At 42.0% G+C, this 23,311-nt stretch overlaps 2 protein-coding genes across 4 annotated transcripts in view; both read left to right on the plus strand.

Annotated features, from left to right (window-relative positions):
- Positions 1-1,940: 1,940 nt before the first annotated feature.
- Positions 1,941-3,208, plus strand: LOC311051659 (kelch domain-containing protein 3-like; the record flags this gene model as incomplete). The annotated part of the gene is made up of 3 exons (XM_084066242.1): positions 1,941-2,863; positions 2,960-3,017; positions 3,176-3,208. 3 exons carry the CDS (start codon positions 1,941-1,943, stop codon positions 3,206-3,208), a joined length of 1,014 nt encoding a protein of 337 aa, XP_083922368.1.
- A 3,960-nt stretch (positions 3,209-7,168) lies between these two features.
- Positions 7,169-23,311, plus strand: part of tomm70a (translocase of outer mitochondrial membrane 70 homolog A) — a 115,207-nt gene continuing 99,064 nt past the window's right edge. For 2 of the 3 annotated variants that reach the window (XM_084066761.1, XM_084066760.1), the window contains exons 1-5: positions 7,170-7,505; positions 15,670-15,843; positions 18,045-18,171; positions 20,626-20,735; positions 22,113-22,261. In XM_084066761.1, coding sequence (XP_083922887.1) covers positions 7,236-7,505; positions 15,670-15,843; positions 18,045-18,171; positions 20,626-20,735; positions 22,113-22,261 — 830 coding nt within the window. In that variant the 5' untranslated portion in view covers positions 7,170-7,235. Of the gene's footprint in view, positions 7,506-15,669; positions 15,844-18,044; positions 18,172-20,625; positions 20,736-22,112; positions 22,262-23,311 lie in introns of all 3 variants that reach the window. The other variant, XM_084066762.1, reaches the window with a different exon arrangement.

Here is a 23,311-nt window from a genome sequence, read left to right on the forward strand (position 1 = left end):
ATGATGGGAATGACACTATACAAGAGATGTTTGACAAGCTCTTCGCGCTTTTCCCACCAAGAAGACTATTTCCACCTCAAGACATCCGCGATGCTGCTGGCGACAACCCTATTCAGCATTGCTATGCCACTATAGCCGGCCGAGAAAACGATCCTAACCGTACTGCTTCAGATTATACTAATCCCGGATTTCAAAATGTTATTTTTGTGCATTTCACGCCATTTTCACGAGTTGTACTTTAGCGAACTCCTCCTAGGCGGATTATCGGATCCGCCTCAAATTCGCCCAGAGTACTTAAAAGACGTTAACGATGAAAAATTATCAAAAGCTTTAGTTTTCGTAAAACGGCGTGACCGTGGCGAAGCGTCAAACTTCAACGCCAAACAGGAAGTGAAAATAGCCGATCTACAATTCCTATTGGCTGGGCTTTATACAGCCATATTGATTCTTGTGCCACACCTCCTCAAGTCCATCTGTGATTATTACCAAGATGTTTTACTGTACAAATTCTTATTAATTAAATATTGAAATATTACAGAATCCCAATCAATTGTAATGTAAACATTACAAATGTAATGAAAAAGTCTAAACAACTTGTTATCAGGTAACAACTACATATTCTTGTAACTCATGTCTTGCATTACCAATACTGGCCAAATCAATCAACTACAGAAAACACAAGCATCACACATCCCACTATCCACTACCTGCATGACCTCGAAAAAAACGCCTCCCACAGACTGACCTGTCGCCAGTCTATACTTGACATCTATGTCGTATGTTCTTGTTGATGAATCTAACATGTTAAAAATGGAGTTTGAAGTTATAATGGGTTTGTATAGGAAGAGGGTGTGTCTGATAAAATGAATATAAAATATCTAAACACTGAATTAAGCAACTTAAAAACTGTCTGGGGGCTCACAAAAGCCTGAGTAGACGATAAAATGACTCAAAGTTATTTTTCCACCACTGCAGTACACACATTTGACATAACACAGAAAACAAAAACTATATGACAGACATAAAAACATAAAGACAAGAGCAATGTCCAGCACTCAGCCCCCTAACCCCTGGCCTCAACTCCTGATTAAGCCTCAATGTCGTCTGATTATGTCCATATATGGAGATCCCTGGTGTTATCAGTATAAAGCCCATATATGGACATATCTTTTTGCAAAGTCCTTGTGCAGTCAGTGGTAAACGTCTGTGGAGAATGTTTAAAGAATGTCTGGATGCACCACGGGGGAGTTGAACCCACAACCTCTGTGGTGGTGGGCAGTGACTTTACCACTGCACCACCCGAGCGCAGAAGTTATCATTTTCGATCGATTGCTATAGCGCCCCCCTTTGGCCAATCAGAGAAACATTCAATCATTGCCCATGTGACATGCCCCCTCTACCATTCAACAAAGATTTATGAAAAGTGACTGAAGTGTTACGTCTTAACTGCCAAAAAAACACAGAAGAAAACTATGAAATACAATTACCACAAGACATTAACTCTCTAGCGCCCACATGTGGTTTTAATGGGCCCATAATGGAGGGCCAGCCTCTGCTTATGTCTACTGATAAGCATACAACATGTTGTGGCATTACGTGAAAAAGCCTTATTTTGTAAGTATTTGCATTTGTATGAGTCCTAAACTCTCCAGGCTCACAACGTGACAACGGCAAACAATTTGCTACATACTGGAAGCCGGGAAGCCAAAGGGTTGGGTCGACCAATCAGGGAAGCCGAAACCAGGCATTGGTTTATTGATTTCCATGACTGGCCAACCAAAACCCATTGGCTGCATGGATTGGCTGAGCTTTATGTGATGTTTGTATTGCTGTACCAATACAAGTGATACAGGAAGACTAATCTACTTTAATCTATACTCTAACGTACTTTAATGTACTTTGATCTATTCTACTTTATTCTACAGAGTTGTAGTTACGAGATGTTCCGCTGGACGGCACGTCTGAAAGGATCACCGGTTACGCAGCACAGTTTCCCTGCGGTGTCAGTAGGTCACGAGGTCTACTCCTTTGAAGGTTCCCACAAGAACCACAGCGATCAGATGTGCGTCCACGTCTTAAACACAGTGTCTTTACGCTGGAGGGATTTGCCTCCAGTGACAACAACCGGAAAAGGAAGTTCCTGTGAGCCCCCCCCTCCCAGGCTGCGGGGACACACGGCGGTGCTGATAGAAGATACCATCTATATCTGGGGGGGTTGCGAGGTAAATGTGCGCAGGGACGATGTGTACGCGTTTGACGTGGACACTCACAGGTGGCTCAGTCCCGAGGTTTCCGGGAGCATCCCGGAGGGGAGGAAGTGGCATTCGGCCTGCGTGTCGGGGAAGGTCATGTATATCTGTGGAGGATTCGACAAGGAGATGAGACACACATATGACCTCTACAAGTTGGACACCGTCACGATGGTCTGGTCTTTGATTAACGCCGGAGGCATTATTACACCTCCACCGGATAACTTATGGAACTCTGCCACCGTCATCGGGACAAAGATGTTCGTGTTTGAGGGCGAAACGTTGAAAAGCGAGTACCTGCTCCTCCGAGTGTTTGACACAGAGACTGGCTGGCTGAGCAGCAGCGAGCCTGAAGAACTTCCCAAAGGATACTATCATTCGGCCTTTTCCTACAACGGAGAGCTGTACGTGTTTTGTCGCGAAGTCCGTCTAGAGGAAAAATTTGAGCACTTCAGCGATCTGTTCAAACTGGACCCACAGACCTTCAGCTGGAAGAAGGTTGAGCCCAGAGGGGAAAGCCCCAGCTGGTGGTTTGATCCCTGCTGTTGCCTGGTGGGAGATCGTGTCGTCGTCTTCGGAGGAGGTAGTCATCAGAAAGCCTTTTCTGATGACCTGTACATCCTAGACTTAAGTCCTAGCCTTAAGACGTTATGTAAGCTAGCAGTTATTCAGGACGGTCTGGAGCGGTCTGAACTCCCACATAACATTAGGTGGGAACTGGCGGTCATGACAGGAACACAGCAAGACCATGAAAAAAACACAACACAGGTACAGATGTGAACAGATTGCCTTCAACAACACGCATTCTTTTTTCTTTTCTTATTTTGTTTTATTTTCAATAATATATCATGTGATTGGATTTTTCATAGTATGTTCTTCTATTTGCCATAATATAAGTCATTTGATTTCATTTGATCCATATGTAGCCAGTCAGCATTGAGCCTCAGGGGCCACCGTAGGACTACTGCATTGGCACTTCCTCATTGCCAATCAGGTTGAGTATTTAAAGGCCCTGCAGTCCACCAAACACCAGTCTGCTTGGTGGTTGAGGGCTGCAGGTCTTGCGACCGGGGTCTTATTTGTTTGTTTTCCTTGCCTCGGTTGATGTGATGGTACTCTAGTCCCGATGTGACAAGTACATGTACTGAGGGGGATAACGGGAAAGAACAATGACAATCTAAGTTATCACCACTGCTGTTTTGTTTTGTTTAGTTTAATCTGAGTTTTATCGTTTGTTTTCATTTGTTTATTGGGCTATTTCTTTCTGTTTTTCTGTTATACTAATATATGTTTTTGTTTGTCTCTCCCCCAACATGGTGCTGAGCGTGCTGCTGTCCGGGGCCAACGGGAGCCAGGGGGGTATTAGCCCTCAAGGGTTCACCTAATAGTAGGAGAGCTTAACAAGATAATCGAAACGAAGCGGATAAAAGCGCCACATTTTTTATGAGGCTTCTTTAGGACCTACTGATGGATTCTAGCCTTGGGTACCAAACTTTATTTTGAAAAGTATCCATACAATTATCCATATCAATATCCATTAAAAAAAACAGATTCACTTTTTGGCCTATAACTCTTGAACCGTAGGTCATAGAATCAAAAATATATTTTTCCTGGACTCCTTGGATCACGACACAACTTCTCTTATAGGTCCCGCCCCTTTTCCGATTTCAATTAAATTAAATCCAATTTAATTTTATTAAATCCAAAATTCACACAAATCGGCACACACTGTGTCTTTGGTCATGTGATGTAGATGTATCAGTCCGATTTCTCATATTCCCCTCAGATTGGCTAAGATTGGCTTCTAAAATTTGTACACCTGCATTTAAATGCGCTTGGCAGCCAACTCCCCTGCAATCAATTAGCTCGTCACTTCTCCTTCTCCACATGACCAAAGACACAGTGTGTGCTGATTTGTATGAGTTGGACAACATTTGTAGGAGTAATAGCAAAATGTGTGTTTTGAAAATAACGCAAAATGGCGTAAAATTTTGAAATCGGAAAAGGGGCGGGACCTATATGGGAAGTTGCGTCATGATCCAAGGAGTCCAGGGAAAAAATACTTTTTGTCCTATGACCTACAGTTCAAGAGTTATAGGCCAAAAAGTGAATCGGCCTGTTTTTTTTAATGGATATTGATATGGATAATTGTATGGATACTTTTCAAAATAAAGTTTGGTACCCAAGGCTAGAATCCATCAGTAGGTCCTAAAGAAGCCTAAAAAAAAATGGCGCTTTTATCCGCTTCGTTTCAATAATGTAAAAAAATCACACCTGTGTGAAGGTAGCGGCGCCTTTGATATATTTTGTCATAGATATGTGTTTCTACTAGAGAAACAATATTAAATCTCTGTAAATTTATTTCAAGGCTTCCAGTGGCACTAAATAGTGCCATTGGAAGCGAATCACCAAATGCATTCCAAGGTAAGTGGCAAAAACTGAACTGTCATAATGTAATTCTATATTCATGACATCATAGTGATGTCATGAATAGTAACATAGTGATGTCATGAATAGTGACCAATCAGAACGTTGATGGACCTGACCAATCAGAACGTTGACGGACCTGACCAATCAGAACCTTGGCGAGCCTGACCAATCAGAACGTTGACGGACCTGACCAATCAGAACCTTGGCGAGCCTGACCAATCAGAACGTTGACGGACCTGACCAATCAGAACCTTGGCGAGCCTGACCAATCAGAACGTTGACGGACCTGACCAATCAGAACCTTGGCGAGCCTGACCAATCAGAACGTTGACGGACCTGACCAATCAGAACCTTGGCGAGCCTGACCAATCAGAACGTTGACGCAAAAGCCAGGTATAGAGGGCTAATATCCGCTCTATACCTAAAGGTATAGAGCGGCTAGCGCCGCTAAAAATGGGGTTAAGCTCTCCTACTATAAGAGCACCATAGCCCACGACCTTAAGGTTTGATTTGTTGTGAATGCGAACACCTCGTTGCACGGTGTCGCGTTGTTTTTTACTCTTGTTTGCCGTGTGTTTAACTTTTGCTGAGTGTGTGCATGTTTAGCCTGAGCCTTTGTGTAGTCTTGGTGACGGTTACCTTAGCTTGCTTTTAGCTTAGTTCCCCTAGCCTGGTAAACCCTCCCTCCGGAAATCTCATTTCCATTTGATTCCGGAGGGAGGGTTTACCAGGCTATAGTTCCCCTGTGTATATGGTCGACTTTTGCCTGCCTGCCCCCCAATTGAACCCGGATGTAGCACCTTTGTTCCATGTTGTGAGTAATTCATTATTGCTTGGGATTTACAACATCTATTATATATCATAGTATGGATTTTATGATTGATTGTATTCTCACCGAGTTGATATCTTGCCTTTTAGTAATAAAATAATTGTACTTGAACTGAAATGTTTATGTGCTAAAGTTAATAAAACCTCCTTTGTGTTTGGGGGAACCAAAGCTTTTGTCTCATGCCTCATTAACGAACACTTGCATAGTTGGGGAGCCTGATTTAAAGGTTTTATTTCATTATTATAATTTCCCTGATACAACATCTTCAGGGTGGCGTAGTCATACAAATCCTTAATTCCTTGTTCGACACTCTGTTACACATAGACCAATTATTTGTTTACCAACATTGAGACTGGACGCACAGGTGATTGTTTCACGCAATCTTATTCTCAACCTGTTGTTTTGGGGTGGAAAAAGTACTCAAATGTTTTACTTAAGTAAAAGTACCAATACTGCGATATAAAAATACTCAGTTACAAGTAAAAGTCCAGAATTAAAAATGTACTTGAGTAAAAGTACAAAAGTATTGGCATCAAAATATACTTAACTACAAAAAGTAAAAGTACTAGAATATTTGAAAATAGCAGATCTACAAACTGTAGATCGGCTATTTTCAAATAGCCTAGGAATAAAAATAGGTCTAAAGTGGTTAATGTATGTTTTATAATATCATAATTTATATCTGAAATGTAACTAGTAACTAAAGTTTTCAGATAATTGTAGTGGAGTAAAAGTACAATATTTGCCCCTGAAAGTAAAAGTATTGGAAATTGGAAATACTCAAGTAAAGTCCAAATACCTCAAAAGAATGGGTTTCATTTGAGTGCATACTGGTTGCACGCATAGTGGTCCTTATCAGTGTGACAGACATCGTCTGTTAAGGGGTCCATATATTAAATGTAACTGTGTTGTTTTACATTCTTTTGCCTAATAACAATTTCAATCAATCAATCTATTCCGAATTAACCCGTGTGATCCGGTTTAGAGCCCGCCTACTGTATCCGGTATTTTCCACATACATATATACATGCTTAAACGGCTTAAAAGGTTTCTGTATCCGCTCTAAAACCCAGACCGGATCAGCAAACTGCAAAGGGAATTGGTCCCCCTGCTAAAGCAATTGCGGTGACGCACGGTATCCCATGAATCCGAGAATCCGCGGTGTTGCTAGCAAGAAGAAGAAGAAGAAGCAGCAGCAGCGTTGCCATGTCGGCTTATTATAAGGGACTTTAGGCTTGTTTTTCTGTAAAGTTGCAAGTTCCGGTTTTTGGGTCTTGTTTCTAAAGTGTACTCGCTTATTTAGGCTTGCTTCCAAAACATTTCAATTATTATCTAAACTAATGGTTGTCAAATATTCATTTTCATGAAAATGTTTTGTGCCCAGGGAGCATGTGTTGTTAGAATGTTTAAAATAAATATTCCAAATATTCCACAAGATTTTTGGAAAATAGCAGATATTTGGCTATTTTCAAATATAAATAAAGTGCTCGTGTGTGACCTCACCTAAGTTTCCAGTGCCGTAGGAAGGAAGCCATTCCCAGTTGGGGGGGGGGGGGATATTTGTACCGGCCCACGTTCGTTCTTTTGGGCTTGTTTTCCTAGACCTGGTTTACTTATTTCTCTCACAAAACCTGGCAACGCTGAGAAGAAGCAGGCGCAGTTGCAGTAGACGCAGAAGGTGTGGAAGTCAGTCAGAGAGAAGAGAAGCAGGATCCAGGCAGATCATCATGGCTGCTTCCAAGCCGGTCACGGTGGACCCGCAGTCCGGGGGATCGGGTAGTGGTCTGCCGCGGTGGCAGCTAGCGCTGATGGTGGGCGCGCCGCTGGTGCTGGGGGTCGGCGCCGTGTACCTGTGGAACCGCAGCCGGGCCAAGGAGCCCGGGGCCGGGGGGAAAGGGACTACCGCCGCCGGGGAGAGGAAGACTCCCGAGGGCAGCGCCAGCCCCGTGCAGCAGGGCCTCCAGGACGGAGCCGCGGCCAGAGAGCTGGACAGCATGGTACGAAACAACTCACTTGAATTATATTCTATTACTAAGGACCTCCATGACTCTGAGAGGGTACAACATGGACAACCATTTGGTTCCATTTTGGACATTTTCACATCGACATTGAGTTATGTGTCCATTTTTGTGGGACTGCCTCAAGGAGAACCATAGCCATGGATCACTGTCACGACCGTCATGGTTGAACTTCAACCTGGCGTTCGCACTTTCTCCCTTTTTGGCCCGTACATCTGCATAACCGTTCAGATTTCAACTAGAAAGTGCTTACCTCATGGCCACGGATGTTACAATTATGTACGGACCCTCAGAAGTACCCGTATCTTCCGTATTGTTTAATAAAAATCATTTAAATCCGATCGGTTACCATTTTCTCATAGCGTTATAATGTATCAGAGTGCAATACACCCCCCAACCGATAGGGTCGCTTAGTTGAAAGCAAATGGAGAAAAATGGCCACCGATCGGATTGAAATGCTTTTTATTGAACAATACGGAATATAAGGGTACTTTTTGAGGGCACGTACATCATTGTAACATCCGTGGCCATGGGGTAAGCACTTTATATTTGAAATATGAACGTTTATGTAGATGTACGGGCCAAAAAGGGAGAGAGTGCAAACACCAGGTTGAAGTTCATCCATGACGGTCATGACAGATGACCGTCTTGGATCCATGGCTAGGAGAACCTGAGCTATAAACACACACCACCACCACCACCACGAGACTGCACGATTTAATAAAACACACCTTTTTTCCTTGTTCTTGTTTTGCTATATTAAAGGTGCAAGTGATATTATTATTATTTATTTATTTTTGTTAAAATGACATTCTTGTTAAAACGGTTAAAGCTCTATATTTCTGATCTGCAGTCGTGGATAGAGATAAAAATGTATTTTTCAGTAATACAAGAGCTGGAGAGACGGGGAGACCCTGGCTGTTACTGAACAAACACTCTATATTGCAATGATTATGATCAGAATATAGAACTATTTAACACTTATTTCAACTAAGAAAAATAATCACTTACTGTGACTGTGATCCAGTGTCAGACAATTCATGTAATGTCACAAAACGGTTTCAGTTTCTTTTTACTTATTTGCTTTTAAATGTATAGTTATGAACTATACCTTATTAATGTATTAAATGAATTGTCTTTTGTCTCTGGATCACTATTATATCACTCTTATCACCACAACTGCACCTTTTCTAAATTAACTCTGAGAGAGGGTACACAATGTAATGAAATGGATCCGCTGGGTGACGTCCATCCATACACATTATTGTCATTACAATTCGTGTCACATTTTGCAGAAGGGTCGGCAGTTTTGTCTTAATGTGTGATTTTGTTGTGTCGCACGTGAAAAGTAAGAAGCTCAAGGGCACCATCAGCTGTCACACCGCCGTAGCATGCGGCTAGCGAGGCTAACGTTAGCATGGATGGTGGATAGGTGGGCACTTATAGGGACATCTGGGCACCTCGATGTGAAATTGGATATTTTGTCCAAAAATGTAAAACAATTATAATAATTTGAAAAGTACTGTAAAGTATACATGATGTGAACAATAAACATGCACCGTACATCATTATCATACTTAAATATATCATTCAACTACTTGTTTATGCCCCCAAATGACTGGATATACAGGTTTTTAAAGCAATTTGTAACCATTGTGGAAATAATAGAGCTTAATTGCCGAATGTTTAAGCATGTTCTAACCATGTATACTTTACATTTCTTGAAAACATTTTCCTAATATTTTTTTTTTTTACATTTTGGAAAGAAATAGCCAATTTAACACCTTGGTGCCCAGTCTTCCTCGGTGCCCACCTATCCTGTTAGCGTTAGCATTGTCACTGTTGCTGCAGCAGCAAGTGGTGGTGGATTAGCTGCACTGTAGCTAACGCTAGCTAGCTAGCTGTCTGGTTCAAGATGTCGACCTTTTCCCCCAAAAGCAAAGCACTGTGTTTCTAAATATGTTGCTCTAAATGCCGTGTTTGTACGGGATTTGGCTGAATTGTGACCATATATCACACGTTTGACGTTTTGGGAAACGTGTCAAAGTGAAACTGTTTTCACTTGTTAGCCTTTTAGCCTAATGTGGGGCTAACTTTGAATGGTTCTGCTGTCCTGTGTGTGTGTGTGTGTGTGTGTGGGGAAGCTAATCAGTGTTAGCTAAGCCAAAGCTACTGTAGAGGGGGGCGTGGATGGTGGAATATATAGGCTCCATGCACAGCAGCCATATTGTAAAGAAATTGGGCCCTTTCCTGACTTTCTTTGCAGGTGTGAACAATGATACTAATATGAAGGCTCTTGTTCCATTCTGGTCAGACAGAGTCAGGGTGCTGATGTTGTTGCATGTTGGTTCACTGGAAACACTCTGCTACACCAGTGGGTCTCAGAGTGTGGTCCAGGGACCCCCAGGGGGGGTGGACCCTTACGGTTGTGTAACTCAGAGTGTACAAATGGAACCAAATGGACCCTAAGGGTCCATTTGGTTCCATTTGTACAATCTGAGTTATGGGGGTTCTTGAAATAAATACAAAAACATTTGAGAACCATTGTGCCACACTACATGGAACAGAGCCTTCATTAGTATCATAGGTAACACCTGTGAAGAAAGTAAGGAAGAGGCCCAATTTCTTTTCAATGTGGCTGCTGTGCATAGAGCATATTATCACTTATCAGTAAAGCAAAGCAAAGTTTGTTGTTTACCCAGGGTGTCGGACTAAGCACGAAGCTTGTTTCCAGCCGGACCCTGCATGGAAGCCTTGCTCAAGGGCTATTCAGCGGTGATTCATGATTGATGTGATGAATTGGGGAATCGAACTAGGGACCTTCCGGTATCAAGGCCGCCCCTCTAACCACTAGGCCACCGCTGCCACTACCAGTGAACTAGATGTTCTGTTGTTGAGTAATACACTGGTCACATATTATTTACATTCCCATGGACTATATCATGATGAATGAATGAATGTGCATAGACTAGGTCACTGGGTCTCAACGTCAGGTTCTGGGACTACCAGGGGACCAAATGGACCATGTTGGGTCTGTAACTCTTGAAACCGTACACATGGAACCAAATGGACCCTAATTTGTAGCTCCCAGAGCTAAACACGTAGGATTTTACAGTGTAGATCGGGCTTCCAGTATAGCTTAGTTTCTCAACCTTTTTTTAATTTCATGGACCCCCAGTTTGATATGCATTTGGCCATAGTATGGACCTAGTCGAGGTAGGCTATGGACCCCCATTTGATTTATATTCTTGTCTTTTGTCTCTCAGACTCCAATCTGCACTGTAAAGTTTAAACCCCTCAGTGTTAGTTTAACTCTGAGAGTGTACAAATGGAACCGGAATTGGACCAAATTTGTACACGTGAGAATTACAGACCTGTATCTGGAACTCTGGTGGTCCCCAGACCCGACACTGAGGGATAGTGTACTAGATCACGTCACAATAAATTAATTAATGAATTGGCTGTATAAATAATGAGTGTCAAACATGATTGTTGGTCATTATGTATACCTGAGCATCACAACATTGAATACATACACACAGTATAATCCTGAATGGTTCATCTAAATCAGACAGTGAAATGTAACCAAATGGACCCCTAAGGCAGTGGTTCTCAAACCTTTTCATGTCAAGGACCCCCAAATTGACACTGATTAGCCCGCAGACCCCCATTTGAAAAGATATGCCCCAGGGACCCCCATAAGAGAAGACTTATACAGCTATATCAGTGATTCTCAACCATTATAATTTCTAGGACCCCCAGTTTGACATGCATTAGGCTACGGACCCTCATTTAAAGGCATTTCTATCTCTGGGACCCCAATTTATATTGTAAAATCAATGTTAATTTAACTCTTGAGAGCGTACGGTTCCATTTGTACACTCTCAGAGTTACAGACCCGTAGGGGTCCATTTGGTTCCTAACTATCCATCATTTAGATGGGGACCCCCTGGAACTCCCTCAAGGACCCCTGGGGGTCCCCGGACCCCACTTTGAGAACCAATGCCCCAAGGGTAACACATGGAGTTACAAATAGATTCATACCCTGATGAAGACATAATATGTCGAAACGTTGGTAACTTATAAATAAAAAAGTTTTATTGCATCGTGGCTGCGAGTCTGTGCGACCTCTCTTTTTCCCTTTTTTAACAAATAGATTCATTAACAGGATTTTACTGAGTAGGATGTCAGCTCTCCAGTGAAGGGACATTATATAATTTGGTCTGTATTAATTGTGCCATCCTTCAGCTGTGAAGGCCAAGGCCTGTGTTACCACAATCACCATTTTCCTCCAGCCACTGTTTAAAGTTCAGTAGCCTGAGCCATGTGGCCAATAGGTCAGGAGCCAGCCTATCTCCTGTTCCTGTAGCCAGGGTGAGGCAGCTTGATGTCCTGTACAAGGACGAGAGTCACTCTTTTCAGGGTGTTTGGCCCTGGATGGTCGTAGTTTTGAGGTGAGGCTAGGGGATAGGCATATTAGGGTCCAGTCCCTGGGCGAAACATCCTGGAAAGAGCGAGTCCCGTACAGTAATGACTAATTAAAGGAGATATTAATATTTTTACATTCATTAAATCAGTGGTTCTCAAAAAAGCAAAAAAGTGTTAATATAGCGTCACAATATTTTTGTACCACATTAACCTTTTATACTTTGGCCATTCAAAAATAGCAGATCTAAGAGCTCATAGCGCGGCACCGAGTGCCGCGCTATGAGCTTGTAGATCTGCTATTTTTGAAAACTCGTGAACATTTTTGCAATTTTTTAAGCGAACATTTGTAACTCAACTCAATTTGTAAATCTTTGCTTCTGGGGGTCCCTGGAACAAAATTATTTTGAGATGGAGTCCGTGGCCCAAATACATATAATTTTGGGGGTCCTTGACATGAAAAAGTTTAAGAACCACTGCATTAAATCTTCCCCTAAATTACGTGCACAAAATAGGGACCCATTAGTAACTGATCATTTTTTATAAATGATCAATATTCGTTTTTAAATAATAGATGAAATGGATTACTGTGAATAACTTGCACCCCTACGGTAGACACTTCATGAGTTGATGAAACGTTGGCAGCAGCTGTGTTGACCTGTCCTGTGAATGGTTTGGTGTATTTCGGTGCTGCTTCGTCTAACGTGCACATGAATTGTTGTGTTGAATTCTGCATTGTACCTTTTTTGAAGACATGGTTTTGTGAATTTATGATAACTAGAGTACAGTCCTGACTTTAAGTCCTGACTTAAAACCCTCAATCTCTGGGTCACATGAGTGTTTTCTCATTTAAAATCCTACAGGCGTTTTTCTTTACTCGCGTCATAAACGATCTGTGTTCGAAAAGTAAAAAAATACACGGCTGGCAATTCTGTCAGGGAGGTGACTCTGTAATTTATGATATTTAATCATATTTTATACTGTCTGTGTTGGCTGTTGGTGGTGATTGCACATTCAAGGGCAGCTTGTGTACTGTTTAGGCTCACTCTAACTAGTTCCAACAACCTTTTTGAATAGGTTTATAAGATTATTTCTCTCAAAGTTGTGGGCCACGGTGCCATTTGATCACATTCTTGAAGAGTAGCCAGGTGTTAAACCGAAGGGGGGGGGGGGGGGGGGGGTACTGTCACCAGGCTGAAAGCTGGGCTGGGCAGCTGTCTGTCTAATTTGTAACAGTTTGTCTGTGAGAGTCCAGAGTCCGGAGATCCTTCCTTTTATTTTTTTCCTTTTTGCACTCAGCTCAGGTTAAAGTAAGGTCAAGAACACTCCCTTTGTTTTTGATACAGTTGCATAAAATCTGAATGGCTGCAACTATAGATTATTTTCTTAGCGATTATTCCATCTTTTTATTTTCTTCTTGAACATTTGTGAATATAGCCTATCTACAAGATCACGTACGCGTTGTCAGCTTGTAGGTAGGCTATTTTTAGCCTATAATGACATGCTCAAAAAGATTATTAACACATTGTGTGCCAGAGGTTTATTCAAATATGGTACATCTAGTGCCAGCATACCTTCCATCCACTTACGTTGATATGTTTCGTGCTGTAGAAGCCCTGTGCTGTAGAAGCCTGGAACAATAATATTTCTGACAAGATCCTCCATTGCAGAGTGATCGCCGATCGAAAACGGCTCACTTCTTCCTCGTTAAAAAGAAGTGGAGATATTAATAGTCAAATTTATGAAATTATAAATGATCAATATTATTTTGCTCGATGTAACAGTTTCACCCCTGAAAAACATATTGCCAGTTAGAAGAAGTAGCAGTGTGTCACATGGTGGATGTCTTTTCTCCCAGACATCTTTCTACCGATTTCTTTTGGCATAGCTTTTCAGTCTGAGCCATACAGAGGTAACCAGCTCAGTGGCCTCGCGGTTAAGAGTGTCCGCCCTGAGATTGGGAGGTCAGGGTTCGATTCCCCCGGCCGGGTCATACCAAAGACTGTAAAAATGGGACCACTCACTCAACATCAAGTGACGGATTGTGGGTGTGTCACTGTGACATAATAGCATCATGTCCAGGGGGTGTACTTGTACATCATGTCCAGGGGGTGCACAGGAAACAGGAGATAGGCTCCTGCCCTATGGGCCACATAGCTCGGTAAGTCTTACTTTACTTGCATACAAATGTAACCAAATGGACCTGCAAGGGTCCATTTGGTTACATTTGTATGCAAGTAAAGTAAGCCTTACCGGAAGGGTCCATTTGGTTACATATGTACACTCTCAGAGTTACAGAGCCGTAGGGTCCATTTGGTTACATTTGTACACTCTCAGAGTTACACATCCGTAGGGTCCATTTGGTTACATTTGTACACTCTCAGAGTTACAGAGCCGTAGGGTCCATTTGGTTACATTTGTACACTCACAGAGTTACAGAGCCGTAGGGTCCATTTGGTTACATGTGTACACTCTCAGAGTTACAGAGCCGTAGGGTCCATTTGGTTACATATGTACACTCTCAGAGTTACAGATCCGTAGGGTCCATTTTGGAAGTTACCCCCTCAAGTAACTCAGAGCATTCCTGTACCTCACTTTGAGAACCAGTGAGATGTATATCTATTTAGAAAAAAAAAATCTTTAAAGGGAACCACTAACTCATTCAGTGCCACGTGACGTCTAAGACTTCCGCTGTATCATAAGCCCTGTGCCACTGGACCTCTAAGACGTAAAAAAAATGTATATATACTATATATATTTTCTTTTTTTAATGTTCAGAACCCAAGATATCATGATTTGAAAATGTTCTGCTTCTTTAACTTCTTAATGAAAAAGGCTGTATCTCGGCACCTAAGCACTTTTTTTTTTACAATGAATTTTGGCTCTGGCACTCAGAGCCAAAATGCCAGAAATAAGTCGGGCACTGAATGAGTTAAGGAATCGGACCGTTGAGAGGGAATTGTTAAGGAACCGGAATCATTTAAAATCTTAAAGGATCCCAACCCTAGCCGTGTCTAATAATGGGAGACTAGAGATGTCTTGAATATTCATCATCTTTTGAGGAGTGCTACTGACATAATGATGTCACATGTCTATCTTGACTCAGGCATGTGCCCTGAAATAAGCGTTTTCCTTGGACCAGAGGAAAGGTGTTATGTGTGTCCATGAGCGTTGCTGGAACGCTGATGCAGGAAACATAAGGAATTATGTTTAGTATCAGTATTATATGTATGTGGGCATAAGGACTTGGGCTTTCTGACTTAGTGGCCTTTAATCCTCCTTTGTTGGTTAAGCCTATTTGTGGTCTAGCCAAGTGCTCCACAGTTTAGCAGAGATGTAGCTAGCTAGCCCACTTGCTTCTCAGTCTATTAAAACAGTGGTTCTCAAAGTGGGGTCCGGGGACCCCCAGTGGTTCTTAAAGGGGATCTAGAGGGTGTTAAATACATCACAATAAGTTTAACTAGTTTAACCCTATTTTATACATGGGCTATTTTTAAAAACATTTGAAAGAAATGGGAAGAAATGTAACAAAATCTTCTCATCTGGGGGACCCTGGCACCAAATCTTTTCAGATGGAGGTCCATGGCCAAATACATATATCAATTTAGGGGTCCTTGACATGAAAGTGTATGAGAACCACTGTATATTAAGAGTTCTCTTGCAGGATGGAACAATGCCATTTAATCTAAACTGTTACCTTTCCCCCTCATCTCTTCAGAGTCCATTGGACCGGGCCCAGGCAGCGAAGAACAAGGGCAACAAGTATTTCAAGGCCGGCAAGTATGAGCAGGCCATCCAGTGCTACACCGAGGCCATCGCCCTCTGCCCCACCGAGCAGAAGTCTGACCTGTCCACCTTCTACCAGAACAGAGCTGCTGCCTATGAACAGCTGGTAAGTACAGCACCACGGTCACAGTGAATATGATTAATAACCTGAATATGATTAGGGCGGCAGTGGCTCAGGGGTAGAGTGGCCGGATGGAAGCCGTGAGGTTCCCAGTTCGATCCTGGGCTCCCCTAGAAGAGTTAGTGTCAAATTTAAAGTGTCCTTGAGCAAGACACTGAACCCCTAATTGCTCCAGATGAGCAGGTTGGTGCCTTGCATGGTTTCCTCTGCCATCAGTGTATGAATGTGTGTGTGACTGTAATGCACAATCTATTTAAAGCGCTTTGGATAAAAGCGCTATATAAATGCACCATTTACCATTTTATTTACCAATTAATAACCTGAGGCCCATTCTACAAATGCCTTCTAAATCGGTAGTTCTCAGCACTTTTTCAAGATTTTTCAAAAATGTTCAAAAATAGATCTGCTATTTTTGGATAGCCAATGCAAAAATGTAAAATGACAGATGCTTTCCCCGTTTTACAATTATTGTGGTAAACTGTTGCGAGAAGAATATGTTTTGATTTCGGAGCTATAATGATGCAGTCAGCTCATGGCTCGTTACGCACACATAAGACTCATGATTTGATGTTATCGGAATGTTTTGAACACAATTTGATTGAAGAAAAATGATGCATTTAGTCTCCTGAGACGGACCGTTTGTTCACACGATTTCCAAATGCATCTGGCATACAGTCTGTGCTGTGGAAGCACTGAAAATGCAAAGAAACTACAGTTGAGGCGGATGTTATTTCCGTTTCGTCTTTTTTAGTCAAAGCATTTATAGCTTACTGTTTAGCATTTCAACAACAACAAGGCAATTCAATGTGCTTTACACAGAACATCAAGCAAAGGAAACACAATTATAAAATGGGTAAATGACATTAGGATACAATCAAACTAAAGAGGTAAAAATAACAAATACAGTTACAGTGCAGAAGAGAAAGGAAAAAACCCTGATCAAAGGCAGCGTCAAATAGAAAGGTCTTTAAAATAAACAATAGTGGCAGCAGTCAAAGATGACGGCTTGAGCGTCCGTTCGAGGCTTCCAGGAGGCATACAGTAGCTACAGATTCTCTGTGGTATTTGAAGATTGTGGGATTGTTGACTGGCTTTAGAAAATACATTTTGGTTCTCTTATGTGCAAAATGTGTTTGGAAAATGATTGTCTAGCTCTAGATACGATCTGACCCTGTTGTGCTCCACTGTTGGCATTGTAACTTGTTTTTAAAGAATGCTGTTGAGGATGAATGGAGGAGAATACGATGACAGTTTGCAAAGCGATTGGCAGAAAGCCATGCAATGCTGACTAGGGTTGTCCGATATTGGCTTTTTTACCGATAACCGATATACCGATATTGTCCAACTCTTAATTACCGATACCGATATCAACCGATACCGATATATGCGGGGATTATTGTGATTAGGGTAAGCTCAAATTTCATATCACACACACCATATACAGTAAGAACTCCTGTAACTTATTTAAAAAGCAAAAAAAAAAAAAAAAAAAAAAAATTTTTTTTTTTTTTTTCAAAAACCGATACCGATATTTTCCCGATATCAATTTTTATGCTAATATCGGCCGATAATATCGGGAGGCCGATAAAATCGGACATCCCTAATGCTGACTAATGGCCTTAGCCTAAACGTAACTCCGGTTTCACTTTCACTTTTTACTGTTCAAATAGGGGGAAAAAAACAAATGTTATTTTCTGAGTGTTTGGGTAATTATCATGTTACGATATTTCATTACAACCCTATTTGATGTGAAATAACAGAATACTAGAAATACAGACGTACAAGGTCATGGAGACATATACCATTCAGTCAAATGCAAACTCATCTTCATTGTCTCATCACACATTTACTGTATGTTGTCTAGACTGATATTATTGCAAAATACGTTGTTACAAAAAACTGTTAGGATTTAGGAGACATTTGTAGAATCCCCCAGAAGCAAAGATTTGAGTCAAAAATGTTGCTTTAAAAAATACACATTCAAAGATTTGCACACATTTTCACGAAAAATAGCAGATCTACAAGCTCATAGCGCGGCACTCGGTGCCGCGCTATGAGCTTGTATATCTGCTATTTTTGAATAGCCCAAAGGAATCTTAAAAATGACACGGAATGTGTTCCCGCCGGTCTAAAAAGGGTTTAATTGGTGCTAGCCTAACTTTGTGTATAACACAATGTAATTTCAGATGAAGTGGGCGGAGGTGGTGCAGGACTGCTCCCAGGCCGTGGGCCTGAACCCCCGCTACGTCAAGGCTCTGTTCAGGAGAGCCAAGGCTCTGGAGAGGCTGGACAACAAGAAGGAATGTCTGGAAGGTGACCCGACGCACGCTCTGCCTGCTTGTTTGTTGTTCCACTAGTTTATTATAAAGTCTAAATGATGGGTCTTCAACAGGGGGGTCCGGGACCCCAATGACAGTGGTTCCCCAAATGATTTTGGGGGTCCCCAGATGAATTTGGGGGGTCCCCAGATGATTAGCTTAACGTTCGAAATTGTTTTCTCACTGAACAGTTAACATACCATCATACAGTATAAGTGTATACAGGGTATCTGTGCATTTCTAAAGTTACAATTTAATGACTTTCAAGACCTTTTTAATACCAAATTGTCAAATATTACGAGGCAAACGTTGTTAAAATAGACGATCTACAAGCTCACAAGGCCTCGCACTGCGAGGCGTTGTGAGCTTGTAGATCGACTATTTTCAAAATATTTATCTGTGGAACCGAGTCTTGAGCTTGTCAGGGTTGGGTGTCCACAGTTCAAATATGATTATTTTGGGGGGTCGCGGCCTGAAAAGTTTGGACACCCTTGCCTATGGGGGTCATCAGAGTTACTATGATGGCAACTCCTGTATTTTATTAGCAAAGATAATGTGTAAACAAACCGAACATTCAATTTACACAGATAGTGCTGTCAAGGAAATCTATGAAGTTCAAAGACAAAAGTTGTGCACATCCAGTAATCACTGGTGTAGTGCAAAGTTAGTAATGAGAAAAATAAAAGAACACATGAAGGCCAATAGGCTCTATGCACAGCAGCCATATTGGAAGGAAATTGGGCCTCTTCCTTACTTCCCTTACAGGTGTTCACCAATGATACTAATGAAGGCTCTGTTCCATTTAGTGTAGCACAGTGGTTCTCAAATTTCAAGGAGCCCCATAACTCTGAGAGTGTACAAATGGAACCAAATGGACCCCTACGGGTCCATTTGGTTCCATTTGTACACTCTCAGAGTTACACACCCGTAAGGGTCCATTTGGAACCTCCTCAAGGAACCATGAGGGTCCCTGGACCACACTTTGAGACCCACTGGTGTTCCTAGTGAGCCAACATGCTCAACATCAACCCCCTGACTCTGTTTGACCAGAATGGAACAGAGCCTTCATTAGTATTATTGGTAACACCTTACCAGGGAAGTAAGAAGAGGCCTAATTTCTCTCCAATATGTCTGCTGTGCATAGAAGCCTATTGGTTTGTCTGAAACGTTGTGTACCTGACACTTTTTGCACGGTAGAATATTATTCGGATCTACAAGCTATGTGCTGATCTAAAGAAATCTATGAAGCCATCCAAGCTGCTGCGTCTCTTGGAACAAAGCCAGAGGCACTTAAAGAAAAGCCAGTGGAATTCTTCTAAGCTAGTCTCAAATCTGTTGACGGGTCAAAGACTTTGATGAGACCTGATCAGCTACATTTGGTGAGCTAGCTTTGAAAGCGTCTCATCAAGTTGCATGGAAGGTAAAAAAAAGAACGTTTAATGTGCAACACAATTTGATACAAATGATGTAGTGGGCCCCTGCTTTATCTCTCTCTCTCAGCGCTAAGGGGTTCCTGGGAAAATGTTGAAGACCCCTGGTCTAGATCAGTGGTTCCCTTTTCATATTAATAGTATCATTAAAATGTGAGTGTTTTGCCAATCATTTGGGGCTCCACGAGTTGAGAACCACTGGTCTAGATCTCTCATTGGGCTTTTTGTAACTAAGCTATGATGACTAAAACTAAGACTAAATATTGCGACAATTTCGTCAACAAATACAAACTAGACTAAAATGTTAGTGAGGGACTAGAGGAGAAGATATCCAGTAGAACTAAAAGACAATTCATTTTATGTTTGGTTGCGCGTGGGTGTTGTGCTCTGAAAATAGCAGATCTACAAGCTCACAACGCGCCGCGCTGCGACGCGTTGTGAGCTTGTAGATCTGCCATTTTCAGCATGTAACCAAGTGTAAAATCAGCCATTACGACGCCATCGAGGCACCGCCAACATACATTTTAGGCGACTAAATCAACTGTAGATTTAGTCGACTATAATCTTATGATATTTAGTTGACTAAAACTAGACAAAAACTAAAACATTTCAGATGACTAAAATATGACTAAAACTACATCAGAATTTGCTGTCAAAATCAACACTGAGCACCAGAATAAGGAGTGAGGTGAGCCGGTGACGGCTGCATTTGTCCCATTTTTGTCTTGTTGTGTCCTCGCAGACATCATTTGTCCCATTTTTGTCTTGTTGTGTCCCCGCAGACATCATTTGTCCCATCTTTGTCTTGTTGTGTCCCTGCAGACATCATTTGTCTCATCTTTGTCTTGTTGTGTCCCTGCAGACATCATTTGTCTCATCTTTGTCTTGTTGTGTCCCTGCAGACATCATTTGTCTCATCTTTGTCTTGTTGTGTCCCTGCAGACATCATTTGTCTCATCTTTGTCTTGTTGTGTCCCTGCAGACATCATTTGTCTCATCTTTGTCTTGTGTCCCCGCAGACGTCACAGCCGTGTGCATTCTGGAGGCGTTCCAGAACCAGCAGAGCATGCTGCTAGCAGACAAGGTGCTCAAGCTACTTGGGAAGGAGAAGGCTAAAGACAAATACAAGGTACTTTGGAAACTTCAGCCATATTAACCACTTGAACCCTAGCGTCCCCATTCTGGGCGGAACGTTCACCAAAAAAAAAAATAGCAGCTCTACCAGCTCACAAGGAGTTGTTACGTGGCGAGTTGTGAGCTTATAGTTCGGCTATTTTCGGAGAAGAGATTTGTTGTAGAGGGAAAGAAGCGCACCAGGTATAAACTATAGAGGCAACTCATGGCCAGTTTAGAGAGTATAGAGGGTTTGAGTGGTTAAGGTACATACACAGCAGGGGTGATTTATTTGTGCGATTAAATGAAAATATATTTTGAATGAGACATCAACTATGCTATATGGATGGTTTTGATGCAAATTACTCACTGGAAATCTTCTTATTGTTTATTCCTCCTGACTCAGTGTGTAAAGAGACTGTGTCTGGTATATGTACATGCCAATTTTCTAATTCCTTCCTGAACTAGATCTGTAAAGACTGAAACGTTGTTTCTCCAATAAACATTTCAAACGAGCAGCTGTATTCCAGTGTGGGGACTCTAAATTTTGATCTCAAACCCTGGTGTGTAAAGACCTCTGAGAGTGTGCTAGTGTAACCAAATGGAACCGTAGGAGCCTTACATAATGGATAAATGAACAAAAATAGATACATTTATATGTCTTTAACCGTTAAAACCCAGGAAAGCATCAGTGTCATTTTAGATTTTAGCTATGTATACATAGCAACGTACGTTCTTCAGAAAACTCTCAGGATTTAGAACAGTGGTTCTCAAAAATAGCAGATATACAAGCTCACAGCGCGGCACAAATCTTGAATAATTTCCCTGACACACAACATTTTCAGATGGGGGGGGTCCGAGGTCAAATACATATCAACGTGGGGGTCCTTGGCACTAAAAAGTTTGAGAACCACTGATTTAGAAGGCATTTGTAGAATCGGGCTCTGTTCTTAACGTAGGGGTCTTCAACAGGGGGTCCGGGACCCCTAGGGGGTCCTCAGAGTTACGATAGGGGGGCTGCCAAAAATCTTTGTGATATGATTTTTTTGTTTTTACATTAACCACTTGAACCCTAGCATCCCTTTTCTGAGGAGAACTTTAGCCAAAAATAGCAGATCTACAAGCTCACAACGCCTCGCGCTGCAAGGCGTTGTGAGCTTGGAGATCTGCTATTTTTGGCAAAGAGTAATTGGTGTAGAGGGAAAAAAGAGCAGACCAAGTAAAAAAAAAGGTTTCATCTGAAACACAATTTTATACAATATAGAGGGGGTCCCTGCTTCATCGCTCTCTCAGCTAGGGGGTCCTTGGCCTGAAAACGTTAGGGTTAAATGTCACGTTCTTGAAAGTGGTCAGCAACTTGACTTCGTTTTCGCCCCGTTGACCCCCCCTCCAGAACCGCGAGCCCCTGATGCCCTCCCCTCAGTTCATCAAGTCGTACTTCAGCTCGTTCACTGATGACATCATCAGCCAGCCCCTGCAGAAAGGAGAGAAGACAGACGAGGACAAGGACAACGAGGGCGAGGCGGCAGAGGTCACCGGCAGGTCAGGAAAACATCTAGCATGCTGTGATGAGTGTGTGGAAACCTAGCATACGTGTGTGTGTGTGTGTGTGTGTGTGTGTGTGTGTGTGTGTGTGTGTGGCACACCGATGGCGTTATAAGCAGTTCATTTACGCATCCGTCTTTAACGGATTAAAACCGAGAAAGTGTCTGTCATTTTAGATTTTAACCATTACTTTATACTTTGGCTATTCAAAAATAACAGATATTCAAGCTGAGCTTGTAGATCTGCTATTTTTGAAAAATCGTGAACATTTGTGCAAGTTCGAATATAAATGTTTTTTAAAGCAAACATTTTTAACTCAAGTCTTTGCTTCTGTGGGTCCCTGGAACAAAATGCATACAAAATGCATACATGAAAAAGTTTGAGAACCACTGACATCGAAACGTTTTTCAGAAAACTGTTAGACACTTAGACATTTTTGGGTTAATGACGATTGCATCGACGTGTCTTAAGTTGTCACACCTTTTTTAAAACGAACCGAACTGAGTCCTCTTCAAGTGGACAGAGAGAAAAGGGACTGTTCTTTTTGTATCCTGACTCTGATGGGGACTCTGTCCTCTTTCTGTCCACACACTATAGTCCTATACACTATAGTTTCAGGGCTGCCACCTCCCGAGGTGGTCTGAGTACAATTCACTTCAGATGGTGTCCGAGTTCTTTATGGTCCATATATGCAAGGAAAATGGCAGAGTCATGGTCTTCATGGAGTCCACTTCAGGGGCTGAAAGGGTCCAAGTGTGAAAACTTCCTAACAGCTCATCAAAGCCATCTGAGCAGCATGGTGAATCTGTAAAATAAATGTCCCCTCCCTCAGTCACTAGGAAAATCTCCCTTTCAAAAAGTATAGAAACAATGGAGTTGCCTCCGTGTGCTTATGCAACACATTTGTATGCTATCACTCTGGCAAGATATTATGAATTTCCACATCATTTGCACATTTATGACGACACGTTCCTGGGATTGGAACCGCAGCTTGTCAGCTCGAGTTCACTTCAAGTTCATTGTCATTTTACCATAAATCTGTGCGCT

The sequence above is a fragment of the Gymnoscopelus microlampas genome, assembly GCF_963454915.1.
Source record: "Gymnoscopelus microlampas genome assembly, chromosome: 9".
Lineage (NCBI taxonomy): Eukaryota > Metazoa > Chordata > Actinopteri > Myctophiformes > Myctophidae > Gymnoscopelus > Gymnoscopelus microlampas.